This window comes from Symphalangus syndactylus, chromosome 11, assembly GCF_028878055.3.
Source record: "Symphalangus syndactylus isolate Jambi chromosome 11, NHGRI_mSymSyn1-v2.1_pri, whole genome shotgun sequence".
NCBI lineage: Eukaryota > Metazoa > Chordata > Mammalia > Primates > Hylobatidae > Symphalangus > Symphalangus syndactylus.
This window is the reverse complement of record NC_072433.2, coordinates 106,273,812-106,301,806: the sequence shown is the minus strand read 5'-3', so window position 1 is coordinate 106,301,806 and position 27,995 is coordinate 106,273,812. Positions and strand designations below refer to the sequence as shown.

The 27,995-nt window shown below is 34.9% G+C and overlaps 1 protein-coding gene across 8 annotated transcripts in view; it reads right to left on the bottom strand.

The window, feature by feature from the left end:
* Positions 1 to 27,995, bottom strand: part of DMXL1 (Dmx like 1) — a 185,086-nt gene that overhangs the window by 57,347 nt on the left and 99,744 nt on the right. For 4 of the 8 annotated variants that reach the window (XM_055298759.2, XM_055298760.2, XM_055298763.2 and 1 more), the window contains 9 exons: positions 27,490 to 27,587; positions 26,008 to 26,173; positions 24,941 to 25,202; positions 21,511 to 22,598; positions 20,220 to 20,411; positions 16,929 to 17,005; positions 14,800 to 14,927; positions 14,044 to 14,292; positions 2,438 to 2,616 (listed from right to left, as the gene is read on the bottom strand). In XM_055298759.2, the coding sequence (XP_055154734.1) occupies positions 2,438 to 2,616; positions 14,044 to 14,292; positions 14,800 to 14,927; positions 16,929 to 17,005; positions 20,220 to 20,411; positions 21,511 to 22,598; positions 24,941 to 25,202; positions 26,008 to 26,173; positions 27,490 to 27,587 (2,439 nt within the window). Of the gene's footprint in view, positions 1 to 2,437; positions 2,617 to 13,603; positions 13,718 to 14,043; positions 14,293 to 14,799; positions 14,928 to 16,928; positions 17,006 to 20,219; positions 20,412 to 21,510; positions 22,599 to 24,940; positions 25,203 to 26,007; positions 26,174 to 27,489; positions 27,588 to 27,995 lie in introns of all 8 variants that reach the window. The other 4 variants (XM_055298757.2, XM_055298758.2, XM_063612941.1 and 1 more) reach the window with 2 other exon arrangements.

The following is a 27,995-nucleotide window of genomic DNA, read 5'->3' as shown; positions in this document are numbered from 1 at the left end:
AGAAAAGAAAGAATGCGATTCAGAGTAAAACTCAAGAAAAGGTCTCTGATAGAAGGACTCTTCCTCCATTCTAACAGGAGGAAATAAGACAGGAGCAAATGTAATTGATCTGTAACTTTAAATTGGGATGATGAAAAAGTTTTGTCTGATTTTATTTTTCTCAGTGACTTACAAGGTGAGGTCATCAATTAAGAGTGAGGATAGGATGGAAGGGGAGATGCAGGAAGTTTGAAAAAAAAGTTGTAAAACCTTGGAAGACCAACAAAGAAACATAGCAGGGAGAGTGGAACTTCTGCCAACAGCTGAGTAAAGAGCTTTGTAAGTGCCTTTCTCCAAAAAGCAACAATAAAATTGAACAAAATTGTATAAAACAAGCAATGGTTGACCCATGCATATAACACATAGAGAAGTATTTATTTTTAAAAATCTATGGGACCTGATCTGGGTAAAACAGTGATAACTTGGTCAGGAGCTGTTCCCATCTCACCCCAATCTCTGTGGTGTAGGTGTTCCACCAGGGTCAGCAGGACAGGCTGTGAAGACTGAGCTCTGATGCCCTGCCAGACAGGATTGTCTTTAAAATTCTACACCCACAGGCAGTATCAAAAGTAACAGAGATCTCAGTAGCAAACAATAAGGGAAGGTAACATCTCAACTACTTTGAAGTTGTGATATTGATTGGGTGTAAGGGCAGACCCTAGATATTTAACAAAACGATTCAGAAAAAAGACAGCTAAAGAAGGCCTTGCTAACCAACAATCCTATATCCAGCAAAACTCTCCTTCAAAATATGGAGGGGAAATAAAGATATTCCTAGATAAATGAAGTGCTTAATAAACATTTGTTGAATATATGAATGAATAAATGACTCAAAAAAGGGCAGTGAGGAACAAGGAGACACAAACTCCCTTCATTACCCTTAAGAATGTAGGATATGAGAAAAATAAAAGCCATAGCTTAGCAGGCCTGGGAGACTTGTGTCACCAGAGAACAGTTAGAGTTAGATGTCAATTTGTGCAGGAGAACGTCTGGAAATTGAGAATGTGAGGGATGTGGCTGATGACACAAAAAGTGAAAGATACTTATATAGGCAGTCCTTGTTTTGCACAGTATTGCATGCCTATAAAAATGACCATGCATGCAGAAACTATACAGAGCAATAATAATCAATGGGAAAAGTTACAAATGTTTTGTGACCTTTAAAGATATTTGTCAAAACACTAAAAACTCTTACCATCAGCTATAAATGTATAGAAAAAGTTTTTTAAATAAACTAATTTTAACATACTGTAATTAAAACATAAAAATTAAAACAAAATTGTTTTGTTTGTAAAAAACTTATCAAGAGTAGTTTGAATAGCGATTGCCTTCTATCTCTGTAACTTAGGATATGAAGCAAGCATTTCTTCTGTGCCTTAAACAAACTGTCACATTTCTAAGATTTTATCAGCTTCCAACATACTGTTCTTTGCATTTTCAATGTTGTGAATCCCTTTAATGTAAAGTTTTTTGGCAAAGTCACTATCTCTGAACATCTTCATCATTTTATCACAACTACTTTCTACATTTGTAAGTTCACTTTCACTAAATTCCTCTGGCTGTTCATCTAGAGTCTTTCAAATGGCAGCACTGTCAACATACCCACAGTTGGCTATTTTCTGTCTAACTTCGTTTATGTTCAACTTGAATTTCACTCTCAGTACTATCACTTTTTTTATGGATGCACTTTCATCTTAGTTGGCTACTTCCCTCCTTTGATCAAATCCAATTTTGTACACTATCATATGGGTTTATCACAGGAGATGAAGCAAAACAACTGCATGCTTTGTTGTGTATGAACTGAATAACAGGTGCTACATAATCAATCACTGAAAGACTTTAAAAGAACTGACATGATTGGTCACTGATCAAAAAGTGCATATTTACAAAGTGATTTCCAGAATGAAGTGCTAACAGGGAAGTTTACTCATATTTAATATACTGTGGTAACAAATTTGAACCATGTTGTTGAGGGAATAATATTACTTAACACTGGTAATTGAAATTTATGCATTTCAGAATAATGAGAGACTGCTGTAGTATTAAAAAAAAGTATATGAAAGATAGATGACCAGAGCACTTTGATTTCTTAATCACTATCAAGTACATTAACATGAAGACGTTACACAAATTCTCTTTTATAAGAAATATAATAAAATGCAAAAGCTATTGTTTAAAATGCAAACGTCCTAATTTACCAAAAAAGTGCCTTAAAAACTATATGAAATATGGTCAAAATATTCTAGGGTATATATTTTTGCAGTGTAGCCTGATACTAATGAAAATTTTCTAAACCAAAGTGGGAAAACATTTGGAAGCACCAAAAATGACACTTATTTCTGATATTCTCATTTCTATTTGACTATGAAAATATTGATCTAGATAGCATTTTATTTACCTTAGCTATGAAATAGTCCCAGATACTGAGTTCAGGTGGGATGAACTTTTCTTTAACTGCCAGTGACTCCTGGCTTACTGGTGCTGAGGAAGGGGTCAGTGGGGCAGATTCTCTGCAAGACATTTTTGATGACCTAAAACGTTTGTTCTGTTTTTCTCCTTCTTCAACTAGTGAAGAAACTAACAAAAAGAAAATAAAATGTTACTGAAGTACTATTTTCACTGCATTTATTTCACCTGTGTTTATATAAGATCTAAGGTTAACTACAAATAAGCACACACAAAAAAGTAAGATTAAGATTACGAAAGTACACAGCAGGTAAGAAAATAAGTAGAGGAAGACAAAAATCATTTCTGTCTAGCAACCTCTGCTTTTTCCTCAATTTGTTCCTCACTCTCTAAATGCTGACTTATCTATTGTATGTGAAAAATAAAAGGATGTAATATCCGCCCATAAATCAGTCCACAATTTAACTAGGAACACGATAGGAAATTTCCAACATCCTTCTACTTTGCGTTTTTTAAAGATTATCATGGGATGTCAGTGTTAATTAAAAGCAACAACTCCCTTCTGAGATTCTTCAGTAATGATGTGGCCTTATATCTAAAACTATATTTTTCATTAGAAAACATAAACAAAATTCAGGCACCATAACTACTTAAACTGATTCAAACTTTTGGAAATGGCTCAGAGATAGAATTTTCTAGTCAATGGAATTACAAAGAAGAAAATAATGCAATCTTTGTTGTTTTATTTTGTAGACACTCTACAATTAGATAGTACTTTTTTAGTATATTACCTCAGAATACTAAAGACATTAGCATTAAAAAAGTTATACAAATCTTTAATCAACGTTGAGTTACAAAGTGCAAATCACCAGTAGACAATCAAGGATTTTGCAGACAAAGGCATGATCTAATACACAGGCAAACAATTCCACATTAAGGCACACTAATATTCTCCTTTAATGGTTCTGATGAGATTTTACTCACCTTCCAAAGGAATGCAAATACTTGTGCTGTAATACAATTTGGTTTTATTGTTTGAAGCGTCTCAGCTTGCAGACACAGCATGCACATGCATTATAACAAGCTATAGTCAAGCTGAGTTTAACACAGCAATTTGGTTATTTCAGAAAAAGGGAAAGATGAATAAAATATTAGTATTCTAAGAGATTACTAAAAAGTGGCATGATTATTAATCTTTCAAATGATTTTAAAAGGAACTGCGAGATTAAATGTGCAAATTTTTTTCTTTGTTCTTACTAACATTTGATAACCAACAATCAAGTTTCCAGTATTACTGCTGCATACATTAACACACATTCTAAAACTTAAACGGTAGTTTACCAACTTCTCATCAAGTGAAAAGTGAGAAACTATAAAGGTACTTTTTTACCTTTCAAAAACTTAATGCTAAGTTTTAAGATAAATTTATCAATTTATCATTTGACTTTAACATTACTGTTTTGTCTTTTTTAAGAGATGGAGGTCTCCTTATGTTGCCTAGGCTGGATTTAATCCCTTGACTCAAGGGATACCCACACCTCAGATGCCTGAGTAGCTGGGACTACAGGCTTGTGCCACTGCACCTGGCTGTTTTTGTTTTTATGCTATTAAAAAGCATGTGAACCAAGAAGTACAGACAATCTCTGAAAAAAATAAAACGTACAATGTTAAATTAATAGATTTTTGCCAAGATTAGAGTGTCATAAAAACAGTTTTCTTTTTTTCTTTTACTGACCCACTGGTAGATAAAAATAGTTTTAAAAGTAAAATATAAGAGAGTTTTTAAAGACAGAAACATTTGAAACTATAAGCTGTGAATCCAGTCACGTGACATGAAAATATTAACCACACCGGGAGGAAATGTTTAAAATTTACAGACTCAACACCAGGAAATATAAAACCACTTATTAGAACACTTTCTGGCTGGGTGTGGTGGCTCATGCCTATAATCCCAGCACTTTGGGAGGCAGAGGCGGGCAGATCACCTGAGGTCAGGAGTTCAAGACCAGCCTGGCCAACATGGTGAAACCCTGCCTTTACCAAAAATACAAAAATTAGCCAGGCGTGGTGGCATGTGCCTGTAATCTCAGCTACTCGGGAGGCTGAGGCAGGAGAATTGCTTGAACCTGGGAGGGGGAGGTTGCAGTGAGCCAAGATTGCACCACTGCACTCCAGCCTGGGCAACAGAGCAAGACTCCGTCTCACGAACAACAACAACAACAACGAAAACAACAACAACACTCTTAATGAAGCAAGACCAAAGGAAAAAAATTGGCAGTTTTACAGTAATGAATGTGTATTACTTTAGATGCTTTAACTAAAAGGACCTTAGCGATGCTACCCAGTAAACAAGAAATGACCTGTGACTTGTCAATAGGGTAGTTACTCCCTCTTCTTTGTCCTCCAATTGTAGGAAGACTTAAGGCAATTTTATGCTTAAATCCTGCTGGGTCAGATTGGTCGTGAAGCTTAGGGGCGCCAATAAAAACTATAGCTGCTGGGTGCTCAACTGGTTGTTTTTGAAAATGCTAATAATCAAGTATCAAGAACGTTTGCCACTCCTTGGGTGCAAACTAACCCTATGGTTCTATTATTATGGGAAAACAGCTACTTTATTAGTAACAGAAGAAAGAAAATAGTATTAGGGAGAAATTAAGAGCAACTTCAATATAGAGTTTATGAATTTTAAGAGGTATAGAGAGGCTATAAAGTGGCTGAGGAAAAACTAAGGCATTCACAGGAAAAACAATCATGTCCTGACATAAATTTTAAAAATAAGTTTCAGTTGCTTTCCCAGGAAGTACTTTTTTTTTTAAATTATACTTTAAGTTCTAGCATACATGTGCACAACGTGCAGGTTTGTTATATAAGTATCCATATGCCATGTTGGTGTGCTGCACCCATTAACTCGTCATTTACATTAGATATATCTCCTAATGCTATCCCTCCCCCATCGCCCCACCCCACGACAGGCCCCAGTGTGTGATGTTCCCCTTCCTGTACTTTTTAAAAGAAAGCTTCCACGTCAAGACAGTAGACTGTACAGACAAATACACCTTCCTTCCCTTAAGAATCCTTTCCTCACTCTCAGAATATCTGCACTGTGGTTTTCTAAGAATTATAAAAGTAACTCCCCTAAGAACCCAAAACAGAAATGGAGAAATGGCTAACAGGCTACACACAGGGAAGGAGAGGAGCAGAGGAATAAGACAACATTCCTTCCTATAAATTCTTCTGTACTACTAGACTTGTTACCACAACGTATATTGCTGTGATTAAAACTATTTATAAGGGGAAGGTTATTAAGTTAATATTTATTTTTCAGCTTATCATTTAAAATCAGCACAATGAAATTAATATTCTGAATGTAGATTTAAATGTCATTTCTTTAAAAACTGAACTTAGAGTTCAACACCAGCCTGGGCAACATGGTGAAACCCAGCCTCTACAAAAAAATACAAAAATTAGCTGGGCATGGTGGCACATGCCTGCAGTCCCAGCTACTTGGGAGGCTCACTTGAGGCCAGGAGGTGGAGGTTGCAGTGAGCTGAGATCACACCATTGCATTCCAGCCTGGGCAACAGAACAAGACCTTGTCTCAAAAAACAAAACAAACAACAAAATAACTGAACCAGCAGGTCTCACTTTCTATTTCTCAATCTAAGGCCCCCATATCCATAGAGCTATTCATGAGTGTGCCACAGTATACACGAAGCTTCAGGAGGCACATTAGTCTGGACCTTCAAACTGAGCCCAGCAAATATGGAAAAGATAAAAGTAATGTAAGTTTAAGACAAATAGATTTCAAATTTATTTCCTGCTTTCAGCAAACCAATTCAGTCTAAGTCCTCAGTCTCCTAAGAGGTATATATTAACCTTTATCTTCAGGTAAAAAGTGTGAGAACTACAAATGTACGTGAACACTAAGTATAAAACAAATCCTCAAAATTAAATGTAAAACATGATTTTCCAAGTAAACTTCAAATATTCCAAAAATAAAAGGATTAAAGAAGCAATTAATTGAAGGTACTTCTTAATCGTCAAAGAATAAGATTAGTGATTAAAAAAAAAAAGTCTGGCCAGGAACAGTGCATCATGCCTGTAATTCCAGCACTTTTGGAGGCTGAGGCAGGCAGACCATGTGAGACCAGGAGATTGAGACCAGCCTGGCCAAAATGGCAAAACCTCATCTCTACTAAAAATACAAAAATTAGCCAAGTGTCTTGGTGTGCACCTGTAGTCCCAGCTGCTTGGGAAGCTGAGGTACAAGAATCACCTGAACCTGGGAGGCAGAGGTTGCAGTGAGCCAAAATCATGCCAGTGCACTCCAGCCTGGGTGACAGAGTGAGACTCTGTCTCAAACAAACAAACAAAAAAGTCTGGAAGATGATACTATCCAGCTTTTAGAAAGACTGACCCTCAAAGTCTTCCTAGGATCATTACCATACACAGTATCTTGAACACGGCTCCATAAATATCTATAAAAATGAAATAATAAATATCTTAATAGAAAGTGGTGATTTGTCTCCAAACCACAGAGCAAGGCAGTCTCCACGGTAGTTGGTGTACAAAATGATTCACCAGAATATGGAAGGAAAATACTACAACTTCTATTTACATTTTTTGATAAATAGGGGGAAAGGGCAGAAGGAGAAGGGAAGGAGGTAGAGGAGAAGAAAGGAACAGGGGAAGAAGTAGAGGGAAAGGAGAAGGGACAAGAAGAAAGGAGAGATGGGGGCAGGGGGAGGGGAAAGCAGAGGAAAGAAGGGGAAGAAGGAAAGTAAGGAGAAGAAACTAAATTTTGTCAATGTTTAACATCTGGATCGATAGTAGTAGACATGAATATACATATATTGAGAATTTGGTCAAGCATGTTTTATGGATAAGGTAATGTATTCAAAAGCCTGAAGTCACTGCCCTAGAGTAGTACTTACTTTTCAATTACCCTGAATGCCACAACACGGTTCTGTATATAAGATTTCAACCCAAACTCAACAAACTTATTGAAAATGTGAATGGAGTATACATACACCACGGAACATTCAGCATTAAAAAGGAAGGAAATTCGGTCGCAAGCTACAACATGGATGAACATTATACTAGGTGAAATAAGACAGTCACAAAAAGACAAAACACTATATAATTCCACTTATATGAGGTATAGAAAGTAATCAAATTCCTGGAAACAGAGTAGAATGGTGATTACCAGGGATTGTATGAAGTGGGGGAATTGTTTAATGGGTATAGTTTCAGATTTGCAAGATGAAAAAGTTCCGGAGATTTGTTTCACCACATGATGGACTTACTACTAAACTATATACTTAAAAATGGTTCACTTGCTAAATTTTATATCATGTGTTTTTAGTCATAATAAAAAAACTAGAATGGAGAAAATATATTCAAGCCATATTGCTACACGACTTAGGACTTAGAAATATTAGAAAACTAGGTTGAAGAGAGAGATCACATGATTGGTCTGAGTAAGGTACACAGAAATATTGAATTAAGCAGGACACGGTGGCTCATGCCTGTAATCCCAGCAATTTGGGAGGCTGAGGTGGGAACATGACTTGAGTCCAGGAGTCCAAGACCAGCCTGGATATAGTGAGACCTTGTCTCTACAAAAATAAAACTTAAAAAATAAACTAGGTTAATCAATGATGGCCTGCACCTGTAGTACCAGCTACTTAGGGCACTGAGGTGGAAGGATCACTTGAGCCCAGGAGGGAAAGGCTGTAAAATGAGCTGTGATTGCACCACTGCACTCCAGCCTGGGAGACAGAGCAAGACCCTGTCTCAAAAAAAAAAAAAAAAAAAAAAAAGAAGAAAACATTGGATGAGGGAGTCTAGGTCAGATAAATGAATGTTGTATTTCTTATAAGGTTAGTTTCTTCTTTTGTCATCAGGCTTTAGCAGTGAAATAAAAGAATAATTACATGTAAAAATCTATACATGCACATTTCTTGGAGTTTCTTTTATCTTCTATGCTTTCTCTGCTCTTGTATAAAAATTTGCCTTCCTGAATCATTTGTAAAATGAATGAATAGAATACTTTTTAAACTTTAAATTAAAATTTATATTATATGGTCTTCAATGAAAAGTCTAACAAAAATGTACTCCTGGCCAGGTTTGGTGGCTCACACTTGTAATCCAAGCACTTTAGGAGGCGGATCACTGGAGGTCAGGAGTTTGAGACCAGCCTAGCTCATCTCTACCAAAAAACACAAAAATTAGCCAGGTGTGGTGGTGCACGCCTGTAATCCCAGCTACTTGGGAGGCTGAGGTGGGAGAATCGCTTGAACCCGGGAGGCGGAGGCAGCAGTGAGCCAAGATCACGCCACTGCACTCCAGCCTGGGCGACAGTACGAGACTCTGTCTCACAAAGAAAAGAAAAGGAAAGTATTCCCTTCCACAGAATTAGTTACTTTGAAGTTCAGCAGTCTTTTAAAAGTTCCTTATAATAAACCACCAGTTAAATGTTTGGCATATTCAATTATATTTTAAATCACCTATTTTGTTTTATATTTTAATATGCTCAAGTCTTTTCTGGTCAAGATATTTTGCTGTTTTGCTTATTTTGCTAAAGGAATATTAGCAATGACATGATAATCACTGACTACTGAATACAGAACTTTTACACAAGTTTTATAAGAAAAAGCAAAAAATGGATTTTCTGATCTGTTTTAGCGTAATAAGTCAGAAATAGACTTTATGTCTAGAATATCATCAGCAATCTCATAGTAAAAAATATATGACATGCTTACCACAAATAAAATGTTCATTTTATATTTCCATTCCTCAATTTGGAGACATAAAAAAATCATTACTAGGAATTTATTAAGATAAAGAGATAATTCACAGTTCTTATAAATGCAAGTATCACAAAACACAATAACAATGCTTAAAAACACTGCTTTATTTATAATATAGAATAAAAAGCAAAAGTATGGATTTCTAACTGTTAGCAGAAAAAGTAATTTTTTGAAAATTGCTATTGCTTAGCTGGTTCTCTTCTTTAAAACTGACCATAACAAAACAATTCAGAGCTCCATGAACATATACCTGCACTACAATTTTAGTTAATTAGAAAAATCAAACTCTTCATTTATATAATGTAGAATTCACAGAAACATAATTTGATTAAAAATTAATTTATGTACGTTAACATTTTTGTTAAGAATTTTGACCTGCCAGACCAGAGTCTAATAAAAATCTATCATTTTCTTCAGTTATGAAGCTTAAGTTATCTTTAAATATTATGTTACTACAAGAATACATCAAGTATATAATAGATATATAGAAAGAAATATAATCTAGTTCATGAGGCCATCATTGCAAAGAAAATTTAAATCCAAATTTATAACAGAACAAGGAAAACAAATGATGGCTTTCAAATACCTCTCATAATACAGTACCTAAACTTATGGAACACTTTTAGAATACATGTTTAAGGGTATGTGATTTTCAATATACAATGTATTTCATCTTCAATATACAATGTATTTCAATATGCATGTATTTCATCTTCAATATACAATGCTTTGACACTGGTTTGAGTCGTCAGGAAAATGAAGTATTCTAGATTTGTCAGCTTTCATTGGCCAAATTTAAAAGATAAAAATTTTTAAATACACATTAATTTTAACTGGATTCAAGTCAACTTTTGTAAAATACACTGTTTTATTCCCTTGGTCAACAATGTATATTGAACATTACTTAATGCAATTAGATTCTTGATACATCATCATTATGATTAGCAGTAATCCAAACACACAGGACTGCTTACCTACAACCTAAAATTTATCAGGTCTGTCCTGCCTCGGTAAGTTTTCAGGGAAACATATTAATGTCTTAAAAAAACTGAGATTTCTGAATGTTACTTTATATTGAAAGCCAATGCTGCTAGTAGCTCCTTGTCTTGGTTGACTTTCTGTTCTGAGACTTTCTCTCTCTAGTTTTCAGTGGATCCTTACTCCATAGGACCTTCGCTTCTTTCCCGTTCTCTTCGCTTCTTTCCTTTTCTCTTTCTGCCTGCTCCTTTTCTTTTCTTTTTTGAGATGGAGCCTCGCTCTGTCGCCCAGGCTGGAGTGCAGTGGCGCAATCTCAGCTCACTGCAACCTCCACCTCCCAGGTTCAAGCAATTCTCCTGCCTTAGCCTCCCGAGTAGCTGGGTCTACAGGCGCATGCCACCACGCCTGGCTAATTTTTGTAGAGACAGTGTTTCATCTTGTTGGCCAGGCTGGTCTCAAACTCCTGACCTCAGGTGATCTGCCCACCTAGGCCTCCCAAAATGCTGGGATTACAGGTGTGAGCCACCACGCCCAGCCCTCCTGCTCCTTTTCAAATTAGCTTGGCTTTGAAACCAGTAGGTCTTTAGTTTTCATCATTCAGTGAATATATTCCTTTTTTTCTGGTTAGCAAATGGACAAATCGTACCATTCTTGTTTTCTTTAAGTACTCCTTCAGTTACTTCCATGATTGTATTTAGAATACTTTCTGGGTACTCAAGGACAGATGAGCACCATGTAACCTGGATATGACTATATCCAGCCCTACCACTAAGTGAACAATACGTTTTAAGTATTCCTTATTATTGGCTGAGGTTAAACATATAGATGCAAATAACTTTAAGTCACTTTATTTTTTACTTGGGGTTAAATAAGTGGTAGGATACAGCTTATGACGGACTTATAATGGCCCCCTCAAAATAATTTATGTAATGGTATTTTTGCCTACAACCAACAACTAGAGTGGTTAGTAAGACTGGTGCAAAAGTAACTGCGTTTTTGCCATTGCTTTTGCACCAACCTTATACAAAGATCAACCTGGACTTTCAGTAAGGTTCCTTACATGTATCTGTGCTCAGGAAGAATGGATGAAATTGAGACCTGATGGCTAGTAAGAATGTATTTTTCATTTTCTTTTTTATGGACATCTGGACATTCCTTAGCAATAATTCATCCCTTTTTAACATTTTACATCAACAAGATCAGAGTCTTAACAAATGAATTTTAAAAACATGGTCAAAATTAATTTACCAATTTTTAATTTAAAATTAAACTCAACAGAGCTATGGATCTTACTTCCCTTAGACTTTGAAAGTTTTTCCTTAATTGAATTCAGGTATCTCAAGTATAAATATAGCCCAAGGCAAATTTCATGTGAAAGTAGTCTTTTAAAAAAATCTATACAAAAAGCACAATAAACAACTTTTTAAAAAACAGAAAAGGAATGTTACAAAAACAAAATACTTAATAATTTAATAAGCAAAGGTAAATTTGGCAAATAAGGTAAATTTGCATATGAAATCTGAAGTACATAAGAAGAAAAAGTAGAAGTAAATGAGTTTAATTAAGGCAAATGGCAGGGACCAGAGAGATAAAACAGCCATCAAAGTAGTAAGCGAATTGTAGTAGGTGGATGAGTAATAGGCAGGATGGTACCAGGTTTCTGGAGAAGTCATGTTAGCATTCTACATTTTCAGTATTTTACAACAGCGAAAACTGAATTAGCCCCTAGACTGGCTCAAGGAAGCTAAGGGCCATGGCAGGGAAGATTACAAATTATCCCTCTGATGCCACTTATACTATTTCATAAGTACAATTTGTGGTTAGGTCAAATACTTTAAGAGACCCACAGTGAACTCTACATCCCAAAATATTAACTTCAGTTGTTCTTACAACCTGAAATTCCTTTAACAGGGAAGGCAAATATTCTATTCCAAATAGAGCAATAATAAAATGCTTCTACTTGTAAAGCAGGGGTTGGCAAATTGCAATCCAACAAATAAATAATGTTTTATTAGAACACAGCTATACTCATCTGTTTACAAATGGTCTATGGCTGCTTTTGTGCTACAAGGGCAGAACTAAATAGTTGTGAGATACGAAATGGACTCCAAAACCTAAAATACATATTTGGCTTTTTACAGAAAAAGCTAGTTGAACTCTGCTGAAAGTTATAAACTGAATTTGCCTCATGGTAAGTATTATACATAAAGAAATTCCTGCCTGTTTTTTCTTGATGGAAGAAAGAGGCAGGACCCAGCCTACAAAGTATGAGAGTCCTAGGTAACTGAAGAAACAATTTCAATTAAGGAGAGGAAGTAGAAGCTAGGCCATCATGATTTTTTGCTATATGGTCATGCAGGGCCACAGGTTAGTGGAAACTGCTTTTGAAAAGTATAATGTAAGCCAACGTTGCTACTAATAACTTTTAAATATTTTAACAAGATAATAACTTTTCTAACTTCTTTTTAATATAGCTTTGTTCAAAGAATATTCATCAATCATGGTATAGATTTTGGTAATAATTTTTTTCCCAAATAATGAAGCCAAATTCAAGTTTTTCTTATTCTCTCATGTCCCTCACCAACTGCTTGACCTCCCAAAACATATATATCCAAGCCCACACACACCTACATGTACAAGTATATGTTCAGTGTAAACATCAAAGAAGAAGTGAACGAAAATTCATAAAGAGATAAATAACCTTGCTGAGCTTCTCTCTTAAATGTATGCATAGGGCTTTTTTTTTTTGAAAAACATTTAACATTTTCAATTTATTCAACATCAATATAGAATGAAATAAGTTTTCAAGTACTATATATTAAAAATAAACCTACTCCTCATGCCCTCCATAATTGGAAAACCAAGATTATCACACATGGGCTAATACATGAAAAAAAATACAGCTTTAACATTAGAAAGTTTTTAAAAGGGGATACAATTGTTTAAAATATTTACTTTTCTTGGTATCATGAACACTTAGAAATCCAAAAACTCCAATGGCCGGAATCATAATATGCAAATCATAAAGCAGCCTAATTTGAAATGTTGTTCTAGTCATTTCAAGCCATAGTCTGATTTTCTATGATTAGCACTGACAGTGTTTTATTTTTACACACTTTAAAATATTAAAGTCTAAGTAGGACAGAAATATAAAAAACAAAGAATTTAAAAGCAGAATAAAATAGCAGAGATAGTTTTCCAAACTGCTAATCATCGTTTTAAATCAAAAATATGGCTTGATCAAAGGAAACTTCTCAGTTTTCTATAAATGCCAAACAAAATAAAACTGGCCCACTGTACCCCAACCCCTCAAAACAACACAAAGCAAGCTGAATGATAAAAGCCTATTTCTAAAGCTCATATCTTGCCTGCAAGACTGGGAGGGCTATGAGAACTGATGGCTGAAAGAGCTTTGGAAAAGCCCACACATTCCATGGAGAATGCCACTACCTGGTGGGGGCTAGGCATAGCAAAGTGCCTTCCTGCCAAAGAAAGAAGAAAGAATCTGTATTTGGGATAGAACAAAAACCAATATTACAGTGTGTTTCAAAACGAAAGTTTCAACAGTAAAATATTTAATAAGTTTACATAAGATCGTTCTAATTATTGGTACAGGAATATCTTAAAGATTAAAAACTGCACCAGAAACTTCAATACTGCATTTTCACCGTATGACTATTTGTTTATGCTTTTCGCAAATGGTCTGTAACAAGAACTTTCTATAACTAAATTAAAATGTAATTACTTTCGAGAATGATATCACTCAGATAAATAAAGCTTCAGTCTTAAAAAAATTTTTTAAACTCACCAGATAAAGTTTTTGAATGTGTCTGTTCTTTGCTAGGAACATGTGCACCACCACCAAATACAGCAGACCACATTTTCTCATTTAGAGGATGGGCCACAATCCGAAATAGCTCATTACTTGAATGTGTGGCCAGGCCATGGATGAAGAGACTAAGATACACTGCTGTGAGAATTTCACAGAGCAAGACTGTAAGCCCTGACTGGGCTTCCTCGCCAGAAGAATTCAAAAGTCGAATGAGACAAGTTATTCCTAGAACAACAAACATAGCCGTCACTGACTATAAATTTTTAAAATTTTAAAAATTAACTATATTTTTCTAATTTTAGGAAAAAATGTCATTGCATCAGGATTTAATACTGTATTTTCTTCCCTAAATTCACAGACTAGTAGCGATTACAGTTAAGCACAAATGAGCTATTTGAGAGAAACATTAAAAATCTTTAATATTAAACATTAAAATCTTTAATGACTAAGATCTCATAGATAAATTTTCATAGACGGGTTTTTCTAGTATGTCGAAAGCAAAATGATTTAAAAAATGGTATTACAAAACATTTGAGTTATATTAGTATAATGGTCAAAGGAATACTAATGTTAAGCAACTGTAATTCAGAATGAGTGGTGAATACTTAACTGGTATCAATTCTAACAATATTTAACAATGATTATCATGTGGCAAAACTAAAATAGTCTTTTTACTTATCTAAGATTATAAATAAGACTATGAAAAAACTGATCTATACATAAAAATTATACCTGGCCATTGAGCTGGTGATGTATTGGGAGTTAATGCTTCATCTAAGCTTCCTGTTTTCAAAGAATGTCGATGAGGAAGCAGTACTGTCTGATATACCATTCCAGTAAACTGATTTGCTTGAAATGAACTAAGAGAAGAAAACAATATTTAAATCTATGATCAATTTTATATAATATTTTCATGTTTCAGATCTAATTTCAATAGTATCAATTTTTGTTTATTAATTATACTGCTAGTACATCTAAGTAGTATAATGTACAGTCTACTGCTATATAAAAACAAAGTATCCTTTAAGTGTAAATATACACATTTTCTAAATTAAAACACATTTTAAGGGACAGAATAAGTACAAATGAGAAAACTAAATCGCTATATACCACAAATAGCAAGCTTACATATTTGACTTAAAAACGTAGTTATCTGGTTGAAAATGAAGTCAGTTTAGGCTCACTTTTATGTAAAATGGCTAGCCTACACTACATCAGGCACTGTAGCAGGTACTAGGCATATAAGGAATAACAATGTTTCTGTCCCCATAAAATTTAATAGGGGAACAAAACACAAATAAAGTTATCATACTACTCTTAAAAGATGAAACCTATGCATACGATGCTATCAAGGCAAAACAGAAGAGTATTTCACACAATTTGAGAATTCAGGAAAAGCTTCCCCAAGTAAAAGATGCAAAGCGAAGACTAACAGATGAATGAACAAAAACACTTGTAGCTTGGCATAAACTATGAAATAATTCTGACAGAAAATGATATACGGAATTTCTTTTAGAAATTCCTATATCATACATTAAGTACATGAATATAATACTTAAATATAGCACATTTATTGGTGTGAATGTGTTATGATTGGCAAATCTCATTGGTTATAACATTTTGATGCCTTTGTAGTTTCTCTTGCTTTACTTTCCAGTTTCAAGATGGCAGAGTAACAACAAAAAAAACTCCCTCATTCCTATAGAAATCATAGATATGAAAGATAAAAAGAAGTTAATGAAAATAAAGCCTAAATAATAAGAAAGTGAATTCTTGAAGGATCAGGGTTAAAGAAATCAAGTTGAAGCTACCTTGGGAAATATACAACCAGAGTGGTAAGTAAGGCTACCGATAGAAAATTCAAAAACACAAAATGGACAGACAACCAAAAATTAACAAGAAAGGCTGACACCATGTAAGAAATAACAAACTCAACAAAAGATCTTCACCTGAGAAACCCAACTTATCAATAAAGTACTTCATACTCAAAAAAACTTTTTAAATCAAGAAATGTTATAGAAACAGAAGCAAATATTAAATTCAACGAGATCCTGAAAATGAAAAACAGAATTTCTAAAATATAAATTCTTGCTAAATAAGACAGGACATTGCTGAATAATGAATCCGTGTTTGGAAAATGAAGCTAGAATTTCTCCTGAAATGAAACAAAAGAGATAAAGAAAAGGAACACAGGATGGGAAAGTTAAAAGAACATTAAGAAGTTGAAATATCTGTTTAATAGGAAAGATAGAAGAGAGATGACACAATACTTGAAGAAATAGAGTATTTCAAAGAATTAAAGATATAGAAAGATCCCAGAGGGTAACAAACTATTTTTTTAAAGCCTAGACAAATTACAGTAAAACTTTATAACATAAAGAGAAATACAGAGAAATATCCTATACATCAATTATTTGGTAAAATTTTTCTCAATTCCAAGTTACTCCCTCCCCTGTGCTCCCTGAGCCTTTTACTATCTACTGTTTTATTATAGTTACCATTTTAGTACTATGCCATATTACACACATATCATTTATCAACTCACATGTTTGTCTCTAACTAGACTGACCCTAAGAAATAGACCTTATCATATTATTTGCGTTAAAATTCTCAGTGCCAATCACAATGTCTGACATAAGGCAGTGATCAGTAATAGGCTGCTAAATAAGTTATACAGAATAAGGGTTTGAGATTCATTTGCCATAAAAATTTCAAATACGAACAAAAAGTACTCAAACCCTCAACCACATGCTTTTTGCAATTTTAGAATAGACATATATAGTTCTAAACCACTAACATACAAAATATGAAACCTCATTGCTTACTGTAAGTATTCTTAAATTTCATAAAAAGATAGTTACCTGTAGTTATGACTACCACAAAGGCACTGATAAATACAAGCAGAAAGTGAGGCTGCTAAAGTATGCATTACATACACCTGGAAAACAAAAACAAAATGACTTTAAGTATAACCTTTTTAAAGTACAGATTTTTTTTCAAGACCTAATATAATCAGCATTTTTAAAAGAATGAAAAAATTTTTGATTCTTTGCCTTCATAAACTATTTCCTTTTTTTCTACAACACTCATTTTTATCTACATGAGTCTTACTACAGAAAATTTAAAGAAAACACGCTAAACTCTTCAGCAGAAATTATAAAACACACATTTGCTACCTAATTTCTTTTTCTACAGCAAAGGGGAACAGACGTCAGCTCTCCAGTAGAGCATGAATCATGTATTAAAGTAAGCCCTCCAACACTTTATCTGCTTTTTCCTCAACCAAAATATGAAGAGAGAGCCTGAAAACTGACAGTTCACCAATGGACAGGTCACTGAAGAATATGCTACCACATATTCTAGTTACCTTAAAAACAATTTGAAGAGAGTGAAACTAGAGAAAAGAGAAAGGATATAAGGTATGAATGGCAGTAACTGAAAGGCAGTGGAGTCAGGCATTTGTTTTAAGGAAGAGAAGACTCTAAACATGGCATGGCAAGGGCCGTAACATTAGGCAGAACTGAGGATGAAGGAGAAGCTCCAGCTAGGTAAGAAAGCAAACTAGACTAGACTAGTTCTTCATCTGATTGTGAAGTATGCCAGTCTTTTTGTAGATAAAAATGAAGAATGACAGATCAAATCTAATTGCTAATTTTTCCTTCAAATGTCAATAAAACGTGGTATGAATTAAAAGATATTATATAATTGAAGATGACAAAAACTATGTATGGGAGCTTGCAAAAATGATCACAGTATTTTGCAGCTTCTGCAAGAGAGAGTTGGACCTACTTCTCCACTCACTGAATCTGAGCTAGGCTTGACTTGTTCGACCAAGACGACCCAACAGAAGTGAAGTGTGAGTTCTGAATCTACACCTCAAAAAGCCTTGCAAATTCTACTTGCTGCTCTTGAACCCCTGAAACCACCATTTGAAAAAAATCTAGGTGTGACTGGGCCATGGGGTGCACAGACATTTGATCAAACATTATTCTGCGTGTCTGTGAGATGTTTTCAGATGAGACAAACATTTGAATCAGACTGATTAAAGCACATTGTGCTCTGTAATGTGAGTAGACTCAGTTGGCAAGACCTGAACAGAACAAAAAGGCTGAGTAACTCACATCTAACTGCACTGAGCTGGGTCACTGCTTTTCCTGTCTTCAGACTTGAACCAAAACATCAGCTGTTTTTGGGTCTTCAGCCTGATGACTTTCTGACCTGAACTTAAATTATAGCTCTCCTAGTTCTCATGCCTTCTGATTTGGACTGGAACTACACCATCAGCTCTCCTGGGTCTCCAACTTGCCAACTGCAGATCTTGGGACTTTTCAGCCTCCAAAACCACATAAACCAATTCCTTATAATAAATCTCTCTCTCATTTTATATACACACACACACACACACACACACACATATACATACATACATCCTACTGATTCTGTTTCTTTGGTGAATCCAGACAAATATATTAGGCTTGCCTGCTGGAGGATGAGATACATATGACCCAGATTCTCCTGTCAGTGCTGTCAACATGTGCCAACCACCAGAAATGTAAATGATGCCATCTTAGATCATCTAGAACCCGACTAACCCACCAGTTGACCAAAGATGAATGAGAGAGTCCAGACATTAGTACAGCTGGCCCAAACCAAAGAACTAATGAACCAACCCACAGAATTATAAGCAAAATAAATGATGACTTTTTAAGCCACTAACGTTTCAGGACAGTTATTATTATTATTATTATTATTTTTGGTGGGGGGTGGCACGGAGTTTTGCTCTTGTTGCCCAGGTTGGAGTGCAATGGTGCAATCTTGGCTCACCGCAACCTCTGCCTCCCGGGTTCAAGTGATTCTCCTGCCTCAGCTTCCCGAGCACCTGGGATTACAGACATGTGCCACTACGCCTGGCTAATTTTTTGTATTTTTAGTAGAGACAAGGTTTCTCCATGTTGGTCAGGCAGGCTGGTCTTGAATTCCTGGCCTCAGGTGATCTGCCCGCCTCGACCTCCCAAAATGCTGGGATTAGAGGCGTGAACCACCATGCTGGCCTCAGGACAGTTCTTAAGCAGCAAAAGGTAACTGATAAACCACAGGTATGCTATAATTAGTTTTAAATATGAAATATAGTTTGGCTAAAATGAGCACAATCTGAAAGAAATTAAATTCCAAACTGTATAATAAGCACTATGGGCATTTATACTACAGAGCAGTACAGAAAAATAAGTAGTGAAATTTAATTACAAGGATTAAGGTAACTAAAGAGGGTAAATTTGTAGGAGAGTCCACCATCAGGCAAACAGAAAATCGAATTGGTGTGATACAACCTGTGAAGTGGATGAGAGCTACATGCTAGACTATTAAAAAAAAAAAAACCACTAGGGATATATGAAAATGGTCAAAGTCAGTTATACTTCAAAGGATTTCGATATGTCTGAAAAGTAAAGATAAAATATGACATTAACAGCAGATAAAAGTAATGATGAATAGGATGCTTTGGTTGATTAGAGAATTAACTAATCAACTAATTAACTAATCAACTAATCTAACTAATTAGAATCACACAAGGAGGTTCTTTAAAAATACACATTCCTGGGACATACTCTCACAAACTGATTGAATAAGTTTGGAGTGAACTTGAGAATCCAGACTTTTAACAAGCACTGCAGCTGATTCTGTTGTAGCTGGTTCACAAAGTACTGCCTACCCTAGAAGAATGACAGGGGCAAATAGTTCATATTATCCTTAAAATGTGGATTTCTTTAATATTAACAAGGGAAAACTTCATTTACATATTAGTGCCTTTACATTAAAATATTAAGTTTCTATATTTAAAAAACAATGAGCTTTTTGGTTAAATGTACTACTAAAGGAATCACTCATACGCACCTATTTTTCTTAAAGCAGCTAGACTAAATAACTAGGCACTGTGATAACAAATTCAAGAACTCTATTGGGTCTAAGTAACATGAGTAAGATAAGCCAGTCTACAACCAGAAGATTTCTTTAATAGGAATCAACATAAACTTGGCAATGTAAAAATTGCTATGCTTAGTCTGATGTTTAAAATTACTTAAAAAAAACCTTAATATTTATCTTGTAGTTTTATCATTGTACAGATGAATTAAAAGCTTGAAACCAAGCATACTTACTTTATTGCTTTGGATATCAGGGTGGGGTGGTGAATCAAAGTTTATTATGGCATGGAGAATATCATGTGTCAGATTACTAAGGTGCAATAATGGATTGGCAACTACTGTTTTGGCATTGGCTGTACAAGCAAAGAGGAGAGGCACTGAGGTTTGCTCTGACAGAGGGCTAGAAAATAGTGGTTCTGACGTTTCCTTAAAAACAAAGAGGGATAAAAGGTTAACCAACTATTTACAGTCACAAACCATTACTTCAGTAAATCAAGGGCTCTTTAAAACACTTCGAAACAATTAAAAAATAAAAGCATAATAGAAACTTAGAGTTAGAAGAGATGTGAAGAAGTCAGCATTCCAATAATCATATTTAAAAATAACACATTGAGGGGCACAGATAGGGAAAAAAAATAAGACAATATGCTCTTGCAATAAGAAGTCTGTTTTCCAGTTTCATCCATGTCCCTACAAAGGACACGAACTCATCATTTTTTATGGCTGCATAGTATTCCATGGTGTATATGTGCCACATTTTCTTAATCCAGCCTATCGTTGTTGGACATTTGGGTTGGTTCCAACTCTTTGCTATTGTGAATAGTGCCGCAATAAACATACGTGTGCATGTGTCTTTACAGCAGCATGATTTATAGTCCTTTGGGTATATACCCAGTAATGGGATGGCTGGGTCAAATGGTATTTCTAGTTCGAGATCCCTGAGGAATCGCCACACTGACTTCTCAGTAAACTATCACAAGGACAAAAAACCAAACACTGCATGTTCTCACTCATAGGTGGGAATTGAACAATGAGAACTCATGGACACAGGAAGGGGAACATCACACTCCGGGGACTGTTGTGGGGTGGGGAGAGGGGGGAGGGACAGCATTAGGAGATACACCTAATGCTAAATGACGAGTTAATGGGTGCAGGAAATCAACATGGCACATGGACACATATGTAACAAACCTGCACATTGTGCACATGTACCCTAAAACCCTAAAGTATAATAAAAAAAAAAAAAAAAAAAAAAAAAATAAGAAGTCTGTTACCCTACAAGGCATTCAGAAAACACTTGGGAGTGTCTGAATTAAGCAGGTCATAAGGCCTGATACTGAATCGTCTGAAACTACTATAAATACACAACTCTACTAATTCATAATATGAAGGACCACACAAAAGAGAGCATTCCCTAAAGCAACTGTAATGAAGAAAATCAAGTCTTAGTATTCAAAACCAAAAAAGAAACACCAAAAACAGTTTTAGACATGTACTATTTTTGACTATCAAGTAAATTACATACCTGCTGAGATTCTTGCAAAAGCAAAATCAATTCCATTCTTACAGATGCAAGACCCCCACCATGGGATCCATGAAGTATGCAGTAACTAAGAAACATTCTCAAAAGTGACTGATACTTCAAGAGCCACTGTCTTTTTTCCTGAAAATTTTCTCTCACTTGTTTCACTTTTGTTTGGTGAGGCAAATCTTCAGCATCCTCATTTAATCCAAATTCATCTTCATTTCTGCCAAATGCAGACTGTAGTTCTTCAGCATCTGAGCAAAAGTCACAAGTCCTCTGAAGAGCTATCACCTCTTTTTCAAGCCAGTGGTACAGTTGGTAACGCAATTTTCCACCATCTATTTCATAGCCGGTAGATAAAGTACGAAGTTCTACTGTGAGAATCTTTAAACATGCTCTAAATTTTAATTGAACTGCAATTATATCTTCTGATGGATTTAAAAGGTCATTTTCATCTAGTGTGCTGAAAGAGTCTGTGTAGTTAGAACTTATGTCATCCAACTTTTTAACTGTTTTTCTCTGTAAAGGTTTTAGTTCTTTCATTGAAATAGGGACATCCTCATTTTCTTCATCATTATCACTGTCCCATTTTAACTCTAAAGAGTCATCCTGAAACACAACACTTGGTTGGCTCCAGTCAAAAGAAAGAGTGGAGTTTGATTGCTTCTCTGAGGAACCCTCTGAAGAAGATCCAAAACCATTTATCAGTGACTGTGACCAATCAACAGCAGAAGACTTATCTTCCCTTGCATCCAACTTTAATGGAGAAGGAGAACAGTCTTTACTAGTATCCAGAAAACTAGAAGCTCTATAAAAAGGTCTCGTTTTCTTGATGACTTTAGGCATCTTTGATAATACTTCCAAAGCCAACATTGGGCAGCCAGCTTTTAAATGAGCACTGGCAGTGGTAAAAAATAATCGTCTTTCACTTAAATTAATTGTTCCTGCCAGTCCACTCTTTCCTGTTAGACTCATATGTGTGGAAAATGTATCAGATGATCCAAAATGACGTCTCAGCAAAAGAGGATGTGTTCTTAGATAATTGTAGAAATTAAAAACTGTAGGATTACAGGCTGGTAAAACTTGATCTGAAAGTAAATTCATTTTATGAGCCAAGAAAAGTTATGAACTGTGTGTTTGTATTGTAGTGTCTTTTCTCTCTCTACTATGACACCTTTATCTACAGAGTCTTTTGACAAAATTTTACTAATAGGCCACAATGATCCATGGCACTGAAGAGACAACAACACATTTATAATGAACATGTTCTAACAAAGTAGGAAAACAAAGATTATACTGCTTTCCCATTGAAACAAATCTTTTCAGGTAATATTCTAGGATAATTTAAAACATCCAGTTACAGACTCTTAGTTCTTTTTCTCCTACTTCCCTGAACACTTCTCCTCAGTCTGCTTTGCTAGTCCTCCCCATCTTCTCTACCTTTGAACGCTGAGAGTCTCCTAGGGTTCAGCTGCTGACTTATTTTCTATCTATATTCCCTGAGTTGAATTCATACAGTCCTATGACTTTCAATAACATCTACATGCTGATAACTTGGACATCATCTCTATCTCCAGTCCCAACTTCATACTGAAAACCTAAACTCCTATATCCAAAGGCCTACATTTCATTTTTACTTACGGGTATAAACTCTTGCTTCGGGGCCTTTTTATTTAGTGTGCCCTTGACCAAACCACTCTTTACCTATATCTACACTGATTAACTCACTCATCTCAACCAGTTCTCTGCTCAAAGTTCACCTTATCAGAGAAAGCTTCATGATCTAAAACAATTCTTCCCCATATCATCTACCTATTGTTCAATCTAAAAAGCCAAGAGTTACCATTGACTCCTAATTCCTTCACACTCCTTATCAAATCCGGTCCTATGTAATCAATCTTAAAATCATATCCCAAATCCAACCACATCTTTCTGCCTCCATTCCAATCATTCTGGTCCAAGCCGTTATTATTTTTTGCAATTTTCTTCTAGAAGAATACAAGTTTAATTCATAATAAAAGTATGTAAAAATGTACTAGTCCCAAATCAAAATACAATTTTTACATGAATATGTGTAAGTATAAGAAAGTGGGCCAGGGCCGGGTGTGGTGGCTCATGCCTGCAATCCCAGCACTTTGAGCTCAGGAGTTCAAGACCAGCCTGGGCAACATGGCAAAACCCCATCTCCACCAAAAATACGAAAAAATTAGTTAGGCACGGTGGCACACACCTGTGGTACCCGCTACTCGGGAGGCTGGGGTGGGAACATTGCTTGAGCTTGGGAGGTGGAAGCTGCAGTGAGCTGAGATACCACCATGGCACTCCAGCCTGGGTGAGAGTGAGACTCCATCTTAAGAAAGAAGAAAAAGAAAGAAGGAAGAAAGAAAAGAGAAAAGAAAAGAGCAAAGGAAAGAGGAAGGGAAAGGGAAAGGGAAAGGGGGCCAGGCACAGTAGCTCATGCCTGTAATTCCACACTCTGGGAGGCTGAGGTGGGAGGACAGCTAGATACCAGATGTTTGAGATGAGCCAGGGCAACAAAGCAAGATACGGTGTCTAAGATTTTTTTTTTTTTTAAATAAAAACACTAAAAAAAGAAAGTGGTTGGAAAAGGCATTTACATTTTCCCTTCAGTACATAGAGGCTAGTTTGAAAATCTTTAGCTTAAATGGCTAGGAGACTTAAACAAATGAGTCACACAGCTTTCTCAAAGGTTTAGAAAGTAAGGCAAACGCCACTTCCTGATTAAATGATAGCACATAAAAATCTATGAACTAGACCCTTTTCCAATTAGTATTCCAAATAATATAATACGTATTTTATCAGCTACCAAACACAATTCAATCTACGAAAAAATATCTGAAAAGCAAATCTCATTTTTATATGCATCTATATAAAGAATTCCATTTTATACTGGCCTCTAAGAAAGCTTTAGCAAAGAGGATTTTTAAAAGAAAAGGTACTACTAGACTCAAAAGAGTACATAAGCTCTACCAGTTCATAACAAGACAGTCAAAAGTTTACCTAGCTAAAGATTTTCTAATCACATCACTTAAGTCAACTTTTTTTTACACTGAACACATTTTTCACTGTAAGAATTCTAAAACTGATTGACAAACACACTAAATTCAACCTAAGATTTAAAAACTGGCTTTATAGCAGTATTTCTTCAAAATGTTTATATTCAAGTGTTGACAATATTTATGTTCAATATTTATGTAAACCTATTTTGTAAAAACAGAAAATCCAACGTTTTTTGTTTTCAAAGGATTTATCTTTCTGGAGGAAAAAACCAAACAACCAACCAAAAACTGTTATAAAGACCATGAATTCAGTTTGTTGGTATTACCCTTACCACCTAATAGAGTGATCTGCACACGTAGCAATTACCAATAATACTCTTAATCATTAACATCTTACAAGTGCAGCTTACCATCATTCTCTCTGATAGGTTGCTTTATTAATGTTTCCAGAGCACCACTATAATCTTCCAAAATCCAATATGCCATGCTCCGAAGAAAAGGATCATGATGCATATTTATGTTCAATGAACACAGCTCACTGACAGCAGAATCGATTCCCAAAACGTTTTTACGTAAAATAGATTTATATGCTGCAGATGTATCAAATTCAGACTCATAGAGTCTTGCTATTACAAGAGCCAACTGAATGTCATTCAATTTCTCAAGACATACCTTTAAAAAAAAATATTGTTTTTAAATAAGCAGGAGCAGGTTTCATTTTAGGATAAATTCAGCTAACTCACTAATAACTAGAAAAATATAAAGCCTTATAAATATCCAAATTTAGCAAAGAAAGAAACAAAACATATGCTACTTGCTTTTAGCAAATCTACTTGACATTTAATAACTGCAAACCTACCTTCTAGTACTAAATATATATATATATGCAAAAATTAAACTAAATGAGGAAACAATGGATAATTTAAATGATGTCAATTTAAGCTATACTATTTTATTTTTGTCTTGAACCTCTACTATTCTCCATCCGTCCCTGGAGACTTTAGTCTCCATATTAAAAGGCTGTTTTGAATTACTTGTATGAAACTCTGAGCAAAAGGGCAATTTGAGACAGAAATGTTGTATCTTAAATATTCGTAATTTTTTTAAGGTTTACTAAGAAATAATCAGTTAAGGATTTTCTAACATTCATCAAATAATACAGAGCCAGATATGGGGTTCAAATACATTTAAACTGGTAGGACAAACCTTTTAATTTTTTGAATATTCTTAAGAGTCAAATCAATTACCTATTTCTACCAACTAACAAACACCATTTGGTTAATCTTAATTCTGTATAAATACCGTTCAAGTTAACAGTCAAATTTTTAAATGTCTTTATTAAATATTAACAGGTATTTTAGATATTTGGCCTTGTGTTATTTCCAATAAAGTTGAATTAAAAAAATAAAAATTTAAGCACTATGGAGCTTTAAAAGATGATATTGCTATTCTTTGTTATTTAAATTTCACTCATTACCTCAATTGCATCTCTGAGGCAACCAGCTAAAAGAAAAAATGCTGCAGAATGTTCAAATCTTTGTTTGCCTAGCAAAGAAAAAGCATTCTTTAAAGCTGCTTTACGCCACCTCTCATCCTCAAAATTGTGTCCAAAAAACTGTGTCATCCTGGTGTTTTTTTCAGCTCTATAAAGGAAAAAAAACGGTGTGAAAATTTTGGAATACAATTTTTTTCACGTCGGAATCAATTTTCTAAAGTTAGGATTTGGCTAAGTCTCAATAGAAACATCTGCCAGTTCATAACTTACTATGTATCTGCTTCTTTTCCCAGTAAAAATTATATTAGGTAAGCATTTGTTATATAAGTCTCAGAGATTACAAAAAATTTTTCTTTCTAAATACAAAGAAAACTACATTAGCAGCACTGTGAAAATTACTTTTAAATCCATGCAAAATGTTTGATTTATATTAACTTGTGTGCCACCATTTAAACTCATAAGTATCTTTTCACCCCTGCCATCTGAGAATGACCTAAGAGATAAAAATCTAAACAATGTGCCTTGAATCAAAAGAACCGTAAATCATCAAGTCTCTTAGAAAACCGATTTGTTATCATGATTTTTCCCCCAAAGGTTGCTGTTCATGTGAGTCATCTGGAAATAAACTCAAAACAAATGATGAACTATTTATGATAATCATGTTCACCAGTCTTGCTCAGAAGTGAGAGAGAAAAATTCTAAGTGAATTCAGCTCAGAAAGAAGGTGGGGCCCACAGGAAGGAGATACTTTTGTGGGGTAGGCTGACACATAGTGCAGAGGTAGATGCCTGTTCCAGACTCCACCATTTAATTCATCTTCCCTGTCCCAAGGATAAGTTTCTGGTTTAGTTACCTGATATGGTTTGGCTGTGTCACCACCCAAATCTCATCTTGAATTCCCAAGTGCTGTGGGAGGGACCCAGTGGGAGGTAATTGAATCATCGGGGCAAGTCTTTCCCATGCTATTCTTGTGATAGTGAATAAGCCTCAAGAGACTTGATGGTTTTACAAACAGGAGTTTCCCTGCACAAGCTCTGTTTTGTCTTGTCTGCTGCCATGTGAGACATGCCTTTCACCTTCTGCCATGACATGGAACTTTTAAGTCCAATAAACCTCTTTCTTTTGTAAATTGCCCAGTACTGGGTATGTCTTTATTAGCAGCATGAAAACGGACTAATACATTACCTTTGTTTTAAAGGAGCATAATGAGAAGTTCTTAAGTAAAATATTGTTTCTGGATTGATAAATCTGAAAACAAATTAAACTGGCCTCATCAGGTTTCTTCCACTCTGATTCAAACACTTGGGGCTTTTCCCTTATGAAATCTCTCTTTTAAATACAAAACAACTAAGAATCTACATGAATCAACATCAACAAGAACAACAAATCTTACTTCATTCATTTACTTCTTACAAACAGGTTTTCACATTGAAGTACCCTTTTTTTTTTTTTTTTTTTACCTACCTATATAATCCCCAAATCACAGCTTTCTTTTTCATTGCAAGGTAAAAAATGGCAGCATCTAAAGGATCATTCTTTCTATAAAAGGCTGCTTTAGCTACCTATAATCAAAAAATATTGATCAAAATTTCACAGAAACAGTTTTGAACAAGTAATTTCTTTCATATGCAAGGCTGGCACATATCCACTGAATGTTTAATAAAATTTTAAAAATATATATATGAATAATGTGTGCATGCATATATAAAATAATAACAAAAGTGACTTATACAGTGGTGGCTTCAATGGATACAGAGAAGAAATAATAGGACTATTGCCTTTCATTACAAGTTGTTCTGTACTATTTTTAAATGTTTCTAAACACATACATGTATTATTTTGTAAAAACCAGACATATACTACCAACAAGTGTGTCAATTAAAAATTTGGGAATTAGAATATACATTTTAAAACTTCAGATATTTTGAAACACATTATAAATGAAATATAAAGACTATTCAAAAGGCTTT